Source organism: Oenanthe melanoleuca, chromosome Z (assembly GCF_029582105.1).
Source record: "Oenanthe melanoleuca isolate GR-GAL-2019-014 chromosome Z, OMel1.0, whole genome shotgun sequence".
NCBI lineage: Eukaryota > Metazoa > Chordata > Aves > Passeriformes > Muscicapidae > Oenanthe > Oenanthe melanoleuca.
The window spans coordinates 9379824-9392659 of NC_079362.1; the positions used below are offsets into that span (position 1 = coordinate 9379824).

The 12836-nt window shown below is 49.7% G+C and overlaps 1 protein-coding gene across 4 annotated transcripts; it reads right to left on the reverse strand.

The window, feature by feature from the left end:
• Positions 1–6086: 6086 nt before the first annotated feature.
• Positions 6087–10636, reverse strand: KLF4 (KLF transcription factor 4). Of its 4 annotated transcripts, XM_056514418.1 has the most exons (5): positions 10191–10636; positions 9980–10097; positions 8962–9862; positions 8704–8868; positions 6087–7200 (listed from the first exon to the last, which is right to left on the reverse strand). In XM_056514418.1, exons 1-5 carry the CDS (start codon positions 10193–10195, stop codon positions 7025–7027), a joined length of 1365 nt encoding a protein of 454 aa, XP_056370393.1. In that variant the 5' UTR covers positions 10196–10636; the 3' UTR covers positions 6087–7024. The 4 variants fall into 4 exon arrangements, with proteins under 4 accessions (XP_056370393.1, XP_056370392.1, XP_056370391.1 ...); XM_056514417.1 differs by having other exon boundaries at positions 8704–9862; positions 10191–10318; XM_056514416.1 differs by having other exon boundaries at positions 9980–10195.
• Between the last annotated feature and the right edge of the window lie 2200 nt (positions 10637–12836).

Here is a 12836-nt window from a genome sequence, read left to right on the forward strand (position 1 = left end):
AAGGCACCAAAGAGGATCAAATATTTATAGAATAAGTGGAATCTGCAGAGCTACAGCATAAAATAAACACAGGTTGGAAAGGCATCTGTGCTTCTCAGGTTCCTGAGCCTGAACAAATCTGTAATCATCAGGGCTCCCTGGAAGGGAGATTTCCAGAGAGCACAAAGAGGGATCACTCCTGAGACAGCCATCACAGGGCCACTTGTGCCTTTCAGCCCCATTTCTGGCCAGTGGCTGGGTAAGAACACCCATGGCCAGACAAAGGTGTCCAGTGCCCTGCCCTGTGCTCCCGTGCTCCTCCTCTGCACCACGGTTACAAGTTGTTCTCTTTGCATAGGAAGCCTCAGCAGTGAGTTTTACATTGTGAATATGGGAACCTTGTAAAAGCAAATGCTGGTTAGAAGGTGTTTGCAGAAGGAAGGTAGTCAGACATCTTGTGCAGGTGACAGCAGCATTGTGATATTCTCTAAAGCTGCAGAGACCACTAACCATTACTGGGGAGGCAGGAAGGCAGAAAGCGGCAAAGTTGTTTTGCTGTCCGCTGGAAAGCATTTTGATATTTTGAAACACGAATAATAATCTGCTGCACAGCCAACAAATTCAGCCATCCCTCATCAGCCAGGGGAGCCTGTTGCTGAAACAGTGTGATGTGGGAACTGAGAATGGACAGCCAAACCTTGTACATCCCAGTGCAAAGACAAATGCATCCCTTTGGGCAGCCCCCTTGCGTTGCCAACATTATTGAATCAGTATGTTTTGAGTCTAAACACAGGATAAAACCTTGTCCAGAGCTTGGAGAGTAAATTCCAACATGCTTCAGTAGTTGCCATCAGTGTTTCCCCTAGTACTTTATCAACATACTAATTCACAATACTAATTTTCATTGGAAAAGAGGAACATAACAATGACAGGTGCTAAGCCCCCAGGAGATACCCCAAGGAGGAAGACCCTAGATGAGATTTGGACTCTGAACAGTGCTGACACTGTGGCACCCTCACAGAGCCCTGTGTCAAATCAAACTCATGCAGGAACCTCAAAAAGCAGTTTACCACACATGAGAAAAACCTTCTCTGCAGAATTTTTACATGGCAGGAAGTGCAGGATAGACTCAGTGGCAAAAGGAGTCAGGTTTTCCCACGTGACAAGTGCAGGTCTAGTTCTCAGGCAAGAAAAATAAAAGAGCTTTCCCATGGAAGGGCCAGGACTATGCTCCTGCCATCCCTGAAGGGCTCCACAGAGCTCCATCCTCAGCCCTGTGCTCTTCAACATTTCCATAAATGACCTGGGTACAGGATGGGAAGACTGGAGAAATTCAGAGATGATACAAAATTGAGAGGAGCTGTTGAGTCCTTGGAGGGCAGGGAGGCCCTGAGAGTCCTCGACAAATAAGAGCTGGGCAATCACCAACAGTATGGAGTTTAAGTATGGAAAGGGCTGGATTCTGCACAGGCGCTGATCTCTGCTCTGTGGTGACCAGGGATAGGAGCCGAGGAAACGGCCTGAAGTTGTGTCAGGAAAGGTTTACGTTTTATATTAGGAGAAGGATTTTCCTCCAGAATGTGTTTGGTCACTGGAACAGACTCCCCAGGGAAGGGGCACAGACCCAAGCCTGACAGAGTTCAAGAAGTGTTTGGACACTGCTTTTAGGCACATGGTGGGACTCAGGGATGGTTCTGTGAAGGATCACAAGTTGGACTTAATGATCCTTGAGGGTCTCTTTTGACTCAGCTGATTCTGTGGTTCTTTGATTCTATGATTCTGTGGTTCTGTGACACTGGGACATGCACAAACAGACTCTGAACACCATTGAGGGAGCTCCCAGTAAATGAATCCTTGTGTGCTGGTGTTATGACATTCCCTGTCAGATCTTTTCTAACTGCTGTGGCAATAGTAGGGTAAATCATTCTGGATAACTGCAGGATATCTGTTCTTAAAATTAAAGGCCTTAAACCAAATAACAAAGGGAAGCTGGATTATTTTGTTGAATAAAGCCTGGAAGTTTAACAGTGGAGAACTTGAATGGCAAGATTTAAGCAAGCCTTAGCTTGTGCTTGATAAACAAGCATGCTGTACCCAAAGCAAAACCATGCAAAACTTTTCAGGGTTGCAGCAAGATGGCTGTGGTGATAGCAGCACATGATTACCCTTCTGCTCACCCAGGTTGCACAGTGAAAGCACCTCAGCATGTTCTGTGTTCCCTAAAAATTCTTCTTCTTAATTAGCAAGTCATGAGGTTGACCCCAAGCTAGACACAGGTCTGTGTGAAAATCACCATTTCGGTTACAAAAGAAGTCACTTCTCCAAGAGTATGGAAAACATCACTGAAGGGAAAAGGTGCAGCTGCCTAATGCCTCTTGTGAGTAGCTATTAGGGCCGCCTGTCTCCTGTAAATCTCTGGGAATGCATGCTCTAAATATAGAATAAACATTAATAAAGCACAAGCCACTTTCTCCCCTCCCGTCTTTCACACCATTAAGGTTGTAGCCTTGAGGGCTCACAGGTACGCATCCAAAGGTGAAAAAGAGACTAACAGATACCTATATGCATCCAGGGTGGAGAACAAGGATGCAGGAACACCACCACCGCCCACTTCCACACCACAGAGACAATTTTGTGCTCAGTGGCAATGCCTTCAGCAGTCATGAAAATGTTCCCCTGGTAAAGTCATGGCAAGAGTGAAGGGCAGACAAAACCTGAGTCATCCAGGTGTATGGCAGACAGGGGAATGTGGGAGTGTTCCCCTGTGGCTCCAAGCCAATGTGACCTCAATTAAATTTCAGTGAATGATGGGCCTTCCCCTCTTTTAAGTATACACTCATCACTATTGCTGTCCAGAGATACATCCACCGAGCCTAAATACAGCTATTTAATCTGAGGAGCTCTCCTGGCAAGCCTGAGTCAACACGTGGCTGTGATGCTGCTGGTGGTGGTGGTGGTTTTCCTTTTCCTCTCCATATCGGTTTTGCTCACCATACCTTGAGTTTACTTCCTCCTGCCAGCTTTCTACCACATCCAGATCCCTGCCCAAGCCCTATGGTGTAACCAGTGCTCTGCCTGTCCCCAGCTTGCAAAACAGGCCTACTCTCCTGCTGCTGACCCCGTCGCACTCAGGGGAGGAAAGCCCAGGGACAGACACAGGTTAATTAGGATTTCTTGCACTCAAATGCCGTTAAAAGTGCCTGCCAGGGACTCCAGTGAAAGCAGGCTAGCTCCAAGATCCAGCACACTCCCATAGGAAACCTGTGTAAACTAATTCCGTTGAACCGTTAGCACTCGGGGTGATTAACCGCAGCAGTCTCTGATCTTCCCTTATTAAAGAGAAGGAGAATGAAATTCTCTGATTCATATCAGCTTAATATAAATCCTTGTGAGATTCACAGTTGAGTTCAGCTGTGGCAGGATCTGGTAACCACCACAAGGGGTAAGAAAACTCTCTTTCAAGTACCCCTCTGTGTGACAGGGGGTGGCTGAAGCCTCTTGTTCTGGGTCGCAGTCAAACCCAAACTCCCAGTCTGCAGTGTGCAGCAGACAAGTGCATAGCAGTTGAGAAGATTTTTTACTCTGATGCCATTTTTGAATTCTTGGCACTCGGCAGGCAGACATGTGCCATCTTGTTTTAAGCAGCTCCATCTATACATGCTAAGCGTGCTCCAGAGAGATTTGGGCTAGGGGTGAGCAGGATTAAGGACGGCTGTAGTTTGACTGCAGAGATAACTCCCACAAGAGATTTTGCCTTCTTTAGCTGAAGTAGTGCTCTGGGGCAGCTCTGGAGGTGCTCACCCCATGTCAGAGAGGCCACCCCTAATAACCTCAAACCCTGACTTTTAGATGCCCCAGCAAAGTGGCACATGAGTACAGTTTAGCAACACTAAACAAATCTTGTTTTTCAAGACATACTTACATGACTTCTCAGTGTTTTACATATGTTTTTACGAGATATGCTCTTTGATACATGTGCTGTTTCACCGCATCCATGTGCAATCCTGCACCTAAGTGCAACTCCAGGATCTCAGACACATGAAACAGGTGGCAAACACAATGTTCTGCTTCTAGCTCTACTTACCAGAGCACTGCTTATTTCAGAATTTCCCCCAGAGACCTCCTTAAGAGTAAGGACTGCCTCTCATGGATTGCATGCTATATGGCAAAAAGTGAGCAGTTGGCCCCTGTCCCAACAAAAGTATAGGAGTAGAAATTTGGAACTGGTTAAAGACAGCAGCATTTCCTTTTAAATACAAAGTTACAGTTCTGTCCCTTTCAGTCTGGAAATTCATACATGAGAACAGTTTGGTTAGGATCAGGGGGAAAAAAGGGAATTAGAAAAAAAAATTAAGTGGAATACGGAACAATGCCCTGTTTTATGAATGCTATTGTTCATGCCACTAGAAATATAGGGTCCATAAAAACATCAAGCAGAAAAGGAAGCTGGCTGAAGCAGATAATGCCTTACCAAGTGCTAGAGTGTCTCACAAAATTCTTAACAGTGAATAATGACAGAATGCTTGAAAAGCAAAAGAAACCAGTTTCTCAGATGAAACATTCAGATTCCAGTACTTACAGATGTGCTAGAACATAGACCTTGCACGTATGTAGGAGGTTTTGAATGGCAGCCATACAAAGGAGATTCTACACCTAACAAGCATGTCTCGGCATTATTGGATGGGCTGACGATATTTCAGGCCCTCAGCACATGTCAGCTTCAATGCTGACCTTGGATCTCTCATCCAGAATTCACAGGCAGAGCAACAGAGGAGGTAAAAAAGCGCCTATTTTAATTGTAAAAAAGTTTTCACATGGAAAAAGCTTCAGATAAAGGATGACTCATAACTTTAATTTAGTTTTAAATACTTGCTATTTGCAAACCAAACAAGCTATTCCCTACTCCCTATGTTACCTATAAACCAAATCAACAAAGATACTTTTCAGTTGAACAAAGTATGCCTAGGCGATAAGGGGTGAGAAGTATTTTCTGCATCATTATATTACTTACACAAACCGATGGCACCTGTCCCCACACAAACACCACATCAAAATGTGAACTTTAGTAGCATTCCAAAGGCTCACTGGGACATAAAAATTTGATATTGCCACTTTTGTTTCAACTACTACAAAGACACAAAAGCCTCTCCCCTGCTATTTTTTTCCTCAGCTTTACTGGACACCACATACACTCAAACTCCCAGCTGACAGACGCTACAAATCAGCTGAGGAGGAATTGCTTCTTCCCTTTCAGTGAAGAGTAGTGAGAAAAACAGGTCCCATTCACCCGGCATTAATGTGGAAATCATCTGTTTGCTGCAGATTCTGTAAGACAGCTGGAACAACGAGGTTCCCCAACGAGAAGCACCACGCTGGCGGTGACCTGGGGCAGGCTGGCCACCCCCGGAGCTGTGGTGCAGCACGTGCTGCTGGAGGTACACCAGGGATTTCACAGCAACACGTCCTCAGTCACTGCATGGCCAACCTTCCCTGGCTACATGTGCATTCCTGCAGGAATCCTGGCTCTTCGCTGACTGATTGAGTTCCCAGGGCAGAGCTGGTTTCAAAAGAAAACTCCCATGCAGGTGATGGTTTTGTGTGCGCGCACCCTTTCTTCTCTGAGCCAGGTTTGATTCTTTGCTCGATATTACTCAATAGGTTTTCCTTTGCTTAAGTAGTTACATCAGCTTGCCTAAGAAAGCTGAGGCAATGAAGCTGGGAATCCTTCATTGCTGAAAAGACTACTAAAAAAAAACCAACTAAATAAAAAAATCACATGCACAAGGTCCTGTCATGTCCTTAACAGAAGTATGTCCTCTAAAAAATCTTTTAAACTGAGTTACTTTAAAAATGGCAAATTACAGTTTCACCCACACAGGTGAGATAAGCAGCAACTTGACATCCAGAGCAAAAACTTTCCCTAACTTCTTTCCCTAAAAAGAGATGTTACATCAGCACTACAGTTACACAATCCTGTCTTTCAGAGTCCTGAGACTACAAGTGTTTGCCACCACCCCCCTCCTTTCCTTGGTAAACTCAACTACCAAAAAATACCTAATAAACTTTCTTTGGCCATGTCCAAATACAGAAAAAAACTAGAGCAACCATTCAGATAAAATATTACAGGTTTATTTAAAACTTATTTTCACCTTGAATATGCAAAATACAAATTCCAACAAAATGTTCATTATTATTTTGTAGTTTACAAATATACAAAATAGAAGTTTGCTTAAATTTATATTACATATTTATTATGTAAAGAACTATATAGAAAACATTTGTTCTGCTTAAGGCATATTCGGGAATAAACCATTGTACAAACTATTGCACATCGAAACCACAGTGCATTACAGACTGTCTGCATATAGTTATTTTCTTAATAAAAAAGATAAACCAGGGTGATTCACCTGATTTAGGTCATAATTGGCAATCGGAAGATAAAAAATAGTTCCTTGTCAGATATGCAGCAGTTTGAGAACTTTGGCTTCCTGTTTTTGGTACCTCTAGAACCAACAGTCACTAAGCACCATGAAATAGGCTTTTAAAATATAATTCTGTACCTGAATTTTTCCTCCTCTTTTAACATTGTAATGGCTTTTAGAAGGAAAAAAAAAAAGAAGGAAGTACAAGATGACATGTACATCTAATATTGCATTGAAAGGAAATTAAGGGAATGTAATTTCCCTGTGTAATATCCCCACCCTCCAAACTACATACAGTCTGTTTAACCCTGATATCTGTGACTTCCAGTCACTCCTTGGCATTCGGTAGTCCAGAAATAATTCAAGTTGGATTTACAAATGGAATGATAAAAGATCCAGTCATTGACCCCAACGTCTTTGGTTCTCTTAAGTGTATAACTATAAAAAAAAGGAAGTTGCAATGTCCATATACAGTTATCCCTCTTTTCCACTCTTTGGAAGACTTCACCTCGATTATCTGTAGTGCTTAAAATGAGTTCTCCCCGTCTTGTGGAAGACAGTTCTTGTGCTGTAAATACTGAATCTCTGCGGCAGGCAGGGGAAAGATCCACTGCTTTCCCAAATCAGAAGTGCCTCTTCATGTGTAAGGCGAGGTGGTCCGACCTGGAGAAGGCTCTGTCACAGCGCTGGCACTGGAATGGGCGGTGGCCTGTGTGTTTTCTGTAGTGGCGAGTGAGTTCATCGGATCGGGCAAACTTCCAACCGCAGCCTTCCCAATCACAGTGATAAGGCTTCTCACCTATTTAAAAAAGCCCAGAAAACCAGCAATGAAACACATGCAGCTAGGGCTTTTGGCTTTTTTTTTTTTTTTTTTTTTTTTTTTTGTGGCTACTGTTTGTAGCACCTTCTTTCAAGCAGCTGTCTCAGATAAAACAAAGGGTGGTCAAAGCAATGAATCCCATGAAGCAGTTGCAAACAAACTATAAAAAGAGCAAGGCTGTCTTTTCAAGATGTATGGGTGCTATGAAATGCTAGTGTGACTTAAATTCTCACAAAAATGCTCGTTTTCACTGCCTTGCACATAAGACTTCAGGAGCACCTGAGTGTGTGTTTTTGCTGGCGGTGTTACACAATCAAATAGCAACCAGAAATAGCTCAGCAGACAACGCATTTAGATAATTGTAGGTCTCAAGAACTAAAAAACAGCCGGAAACTGTTTTCATTAGCTGGGTCTGATTAAGGACTCAGTCTTACTAGTGTCTTCATTATACAAAAACCATGTGTGTTGATGGCAAGGTGAGCTTCCCCAACAATTACAAACTCCCTGTCCTACACATCCTGGGGATTGCTGATGGCTTGGGGCAGGTGTTCACTGATCACTTGCCTGATTTTTTCCCCCCTGCTGCCATTACCTGAAGATGTAGCCTAACTACTGCAGTGCCAGTATATTTTTCCTTTCTCATCTCTTCTTCAGGAGAAAGTTTTGAATCAGGGTCACAACCCAGGGATTCAAATTATGCAAATTCCCAGGTTATTTAGTCACTGTTACGGAATGCCCACGCTGGCGAAACCCACGTGCTGTATCTGCTTTCACAAGCTCAGTCACTGCAACTTTGCACTCAGCTGCAAGGCTGAAGTTTGAGACTGGGCTCAGATACACACTCTGGGCAGATTTTATCCTAATTCTAGCAGTGGACAATCGACAGTCAAACTCTGTTGATGAAGCGGGACATGTCCTGCAGGTAGGTGAGCCACCCTATCACAGCTGCTAGCTCAGCTGAAAGTCACTGCTCTTCATGGAATCTTATCTCATTTTCCCAAAAATGAACAAACAGCTCGCAAAGGTGCACAACCTCTTGCCCTACAGCCAGCCAAGAGAGGGGTGTGTGTGTGAAGCACTTCACCACCAGCAAAGAAACCAGTTATTTCCCAGAAAAGTCTGCTGCCTTCTCAGAAGTGGACCAACACAATCCAGAACAACAAAGCCCAGGCAGCTTCCAGCTACCTGCTAATTACCTAGCCATACAGCAAGAGAGAAATAACAAACTCCAACTTGGCAAGAAACCCATCCTCTCCACATCTGAGTCACTCTGAACCATTAAGCAAAATGTCAAGCCAATAAGCGAAGACTGCACAGGACTTCACGTAGCCAAGGGGAAAAAAAAAAAAAAAAAAGCCCGGAAACCCAGCAAGGAAAAGTGTTTCTGCTTTTAACCCTCCTCCTGTGCTTACGCCCTTCCACGAGGGGGCACCTCGTGCCCCTCAGGCCAAGACACCCCCTGATCCCGGCAATGGGACTAACCTGTGTGGGTTCTCAGATGCGCCTTGAGGTGAGAGCTCTTGGTGTAAGTTTTGCCGCAGCCCGCATAGTCACAGGTGTGCGTGGCTGTCCTTTTCCTAGGCCACGATCGGCGTCCCCTCTTGGGCTTGGTCTCCTCAGGCAGGCAGCTCCCCGGTGGCATCAGCTCTAGAGGCAGACAGGGAGGAGTGAGCACGGCCAGCGCCCAGGCACGGCCAGCCCAGGCGGGGACAGCGCTGCCCCAGCACCGCGGGGACTCACCTTGGTACTGGAGCGCTCCGGGAGAGAGCTGCTCGGGCAGGAAGGTGGGGTAGCCCGGAGCCGGGGGGTACCCCGGGGGCAGCGGCGGGTGGCCCAGCCCCGGCGTGGCGGGGAGACAGTCTCTGCCGCTCAGCATCTCCTCGGGCCCCAGCGAAGGCGTACTCCGAGCAGGCAGCGGGCGGCTGCCCAAGGCGAAGTCGTGCTGGGGGGCTCCTCGGGGGCTGCTCCCGTGCGGCGGCGGCGGGGCCAGCGTGCACGGCGGCGGAGCCTCCTGCTTGATTTTAGGGCACATCCGCGGAAGGGAGGTGTAGGGCACGCCGGAGCCGTCGGCGCCGGGCGGCGGGGCAGCGGGGCCGCTCTTGGGGCTAAGCCCCGGGTGGCTGTAGTCACCCACCGCCTTCACCACGAACTTGCCCTGCAGGCTGCCCAAGGGCGGGAGCGCGGCCGGCGCTGGCAGGTACACCGCGTCCAGGTCCGGCCGCATCAGCTCGGCCACAAAGCCTCCCGAGGGGGATACGTCGGTGATGTCGGCTAGGTTGAAGGGCGCGGCGGACCCGGCGGCAGGCGCCCCGTCGCAGCCACCCCCGCCGCCGCCGCCGTAGAGGAGACCGGCGGGCTCGGGCCGGGGCAGCGGGTAGGCGAAGGGCCCGGCGGGGCAGGGGCTGACGGTGGGGGCCGGGGTGGCGGCGGGGGCCACCACAACGGCGGCGGCGGCAGGCTCCTGATGCATAAGCGAGTTGGAGAGGATGAAGTCGAAGTCGAGCAGGTCATTGAACTCCTCGGCGTCACGGCGGGGCCCTAGAGCGGCGGCGCCTTCCAGCTCCGACGGCGGCGTCTCCACTGGGCGCGCCGACAGCGGCGGCGGCGGCCGCTTTAGCTGCGACAGCTCCTCCCGCCAGCGCTGCGAGGACATCGGCACGGCTCAGCGCCGGCCGCACGGCAACGCGCCCCCCCGACGGCCCCCGCCCCGCCCGGCCCCATCCAGTCCCGTCCCCGTCCGTGTCGCGCCGATACTCACGTTGCCGGGGCCCGCGGGCCGCGCCGCTTTCTCGCGGCCCGCGGCGCCCGCCGCGAAGGTGGCGATGGAGGGAAGGAGGGTGCCGCTGAGCGCCATCTCGCACTCGCCGGGGGGCTGCCTGCGATGGGGAGACACAGCGGAGTCAGCCGGCGGCACGGCAGGGATGGGACAGGAGGGAGGGGACGAGGCAGCCCGGGCGCCCGGCACCCACCGCATCCGTGCCGGGGCGTCCCGCCGAGCCGCCGCCGCCGCCGTGGTCCCGAGCACCGCCGCCGAGCAGAGCGAGGGGAAGCGACACGGACGCGCCGTCCAGCCGTGCGGAGCCGGCGCAGCGCCGCCGCCGGGGCGGTGCCGCGGGAGCGCCCTGCTGCCGCTGCTGATTCTTCTTCTAGCTCGGCGCTGCGCGGAGCGGGGCGCGGGGCGCTAGCGGCGCCGCGGGGACGAGGAGGAGGTGGAGGAGGCGGCGGCCGCCGCCCGGCAACACGGCTCCGGCACCGGCAGGGCGGCGGCGCAAGGCGTTTCCCGAGGAGCCGCGGCCATGTGGGGAGCCGGGCAGAACGGACGGGGCGCGGTGTTGCCAGTGGAGGAAAGAAGGGATGGATAGAAGGAGGGATGCGCCGGGCGCACTCCACCGCCGCCGCCGCCGCGCCCCGCTCGACACTGCGCGGTCCTGTCGTCGCCGCTCCCTCTTATCACCTCACTCTGCGGGCGCGCCGCCCCCGCCGCCATGGCGACGGCGACAACAAACGGACATGTGGGGAAAAAAGGGGGGTATGGGGCGGGACGGGCCCGGGGAGCGCGCAGAAAGAGCGGGGGCTCCGCCCCGTGACGCGCGCGCGGGGGGCGGGACGAGGGGACACGCGCGCCGGGGATGCCCGCGCGCCACGGGGGCTCCCGGGCCGGCAGCGGGCTGGGAGCTCCCGTCGGGATTCGCCGGCCCCGCGCGGAGGGGAAGGAAGTGGAAAGGAGCATCCCGAGCGGCCGGCGGGGCTGCTCTGCCTCTCCGCCTTCCCCCAGACTGGCATTTTCTTTTTGCTTTCCGTTTTTGCGTTTTCTTTAGTTTATTTTTTGTTTTTAACTTTTTTTTCCTTTTTTTATCCCTTTATTTCTTGCCTAGTTTTTTATTATCTTTTTTTTTTTTCCTCCTTATTTTACTTTTTTTTCTTTCTTTTCTTTCTTTCTTTACTTTCTTTCTTTTTTTTTTTATTTCCCCCGTTTTGTTCATTTCCCGAACCGCCCCGACGGGACGGCCCGTGCCAGCCCTGGGCTATTCTCAACTCCTCTATCGCCAGGACCCAGCGGTCCGGGCAGCCGCGGTCGGGCATCCCCCACTCCCAGCGGTGCCGAAGGCGCGGTGGATGCGAGTCTGGGAAAAGTCTGTAAAATTGAAAACAAAAAAAAAAAGCAGAGAGAGAAATTGAAATTACAAAACCATCCCCAAATTTAGCACAGCTCCGCGGGGAACCGCAGAGAATGGCCCGGGCTCCTCCAGAGGGCAATGGCGAGCCGGCGCCGCACCCCGGCGCCGCGCAGCCCCGACGGTCTGTGTCCCGGTGCTCCCCGATGGGCTCCGTACCGGTCCCCGAGTGGCGGGGAGCCCCGCTGGGCCGCGTCCCGGTCCTCTCGGCTCTGTCCCCATCGCTGCAGAGGGGTCTGCGGGTGTTTTCCCCCCGCGGGAGCCTCTCCGCTGCCCCCGGCGCCTCCGGCCGCTCTCCAGAACTGGTCGGGCCGGAGGGGTGAAGTCCCAGCTCTGCGTGATTTGCAAACATGAGCCTGAGTAACTTACGAGGACTAAATTAAACCCTAAAATAATAATAAAATGCCGGGCTTTATTTTGCCGAACCGGTTTTACCGGTTTTATGTTATGAATGTTAATTATTAATAACTTTGGCACTAAAGCGTTGTTTTTCATTTGTTTTTTTTTTTTTTTTTTCTTTTTTTTTTTTTTTTTTTTTTTTCTTTTCTTTTCTTTTCTTTTCTGCTCAAAGTCCGTGTCTTGGCAGAGGATATGCCAGGAGCCACAGGTACAAAAAGGATTAGTGTGGGGCGGTGAACGCTGGTGAAATGTAGGACGATGACCAAAAAGGGAAGAGAGGCACCTTCCTGGTTGTTGCAGGGCTGGGGGTCCTTAGAGCACGTCCCAGCAGTGACTCCCATCCAGGGCTTGTGCTCTAAGGCTCTCTGACAATCACTCTGAGTATCCAAACTGAGTGCAAACGCTTTTAGGTCCAAACCTTCTTTCTAGCTTGGTCTCAGGAGAAAGCTCCTGATGTGGAGACTTGCAGCTCTCTGAACACTTTTTCCCCATCAGTTATTTTTTTTCCTCTCACTGTGGATTTGTTTCCTCTTACTGTGGATTAGTTAATTTGCAGATCTCCCAAGCAATGCAGCATTTTCACAGACCAAATCTCAAACTCAGGCTCATTTGAGGCCAACATCAAAATTAAAATCACATCCCTTATTAGAAATAGGAGAACAAGAATGCTTCAGAAGCAGATAAGTGATCTGATATCTTTGAAATAAATGCCAGAACTTCATGGGTTCCCGGAAGAGGAATTTTGAATATTGTGGACTGAAATAAAACAGGTTTGCTTTCACAGTCTTTCATTAAAATAGATTTGGTTGCCATGTTTCTGGATAATTCAGGCAGACACGTGTGAGGTATGTGTAAATTTCATGTTAAAAAGATGTGGCCCACTTTCATCTGAGTCTTGATTTTCAATTGTGTTGATGTTGGCAGGGTGCTTAAAAAAGTGGATGTTTGCAGGCATTGATAAATTCAATGGCACCTACATTTGAACATCCCACATAAAGATCAACATATTCTTTTTTTCACTCATGTGGCACACTATGATTT

Coding starts and splice junctions, on each gene's coding strand:
- KLF4 (XM_056514419.1), bottom strand. CDS start 10,195: ATGCGGTGGGTGCCGGGCGCCCGGGCTGCCTCGTCCCCTCCCTCCTGT. Junction 9,863..9,979: donor GGCCCGCGGGCCCCGGCAAC/GTGAGTATCGGC, acceptor ATGTCCTCGCAG/CGCTGGCGGGAGGAGCTGTC. Junction 7,201..8,703: donor GCATCTGAGAACCCACACAG/GTTAGTCCCATT, acceptor TTTTTTAAATAG/GTGAGAAGCCTTATCACTGT.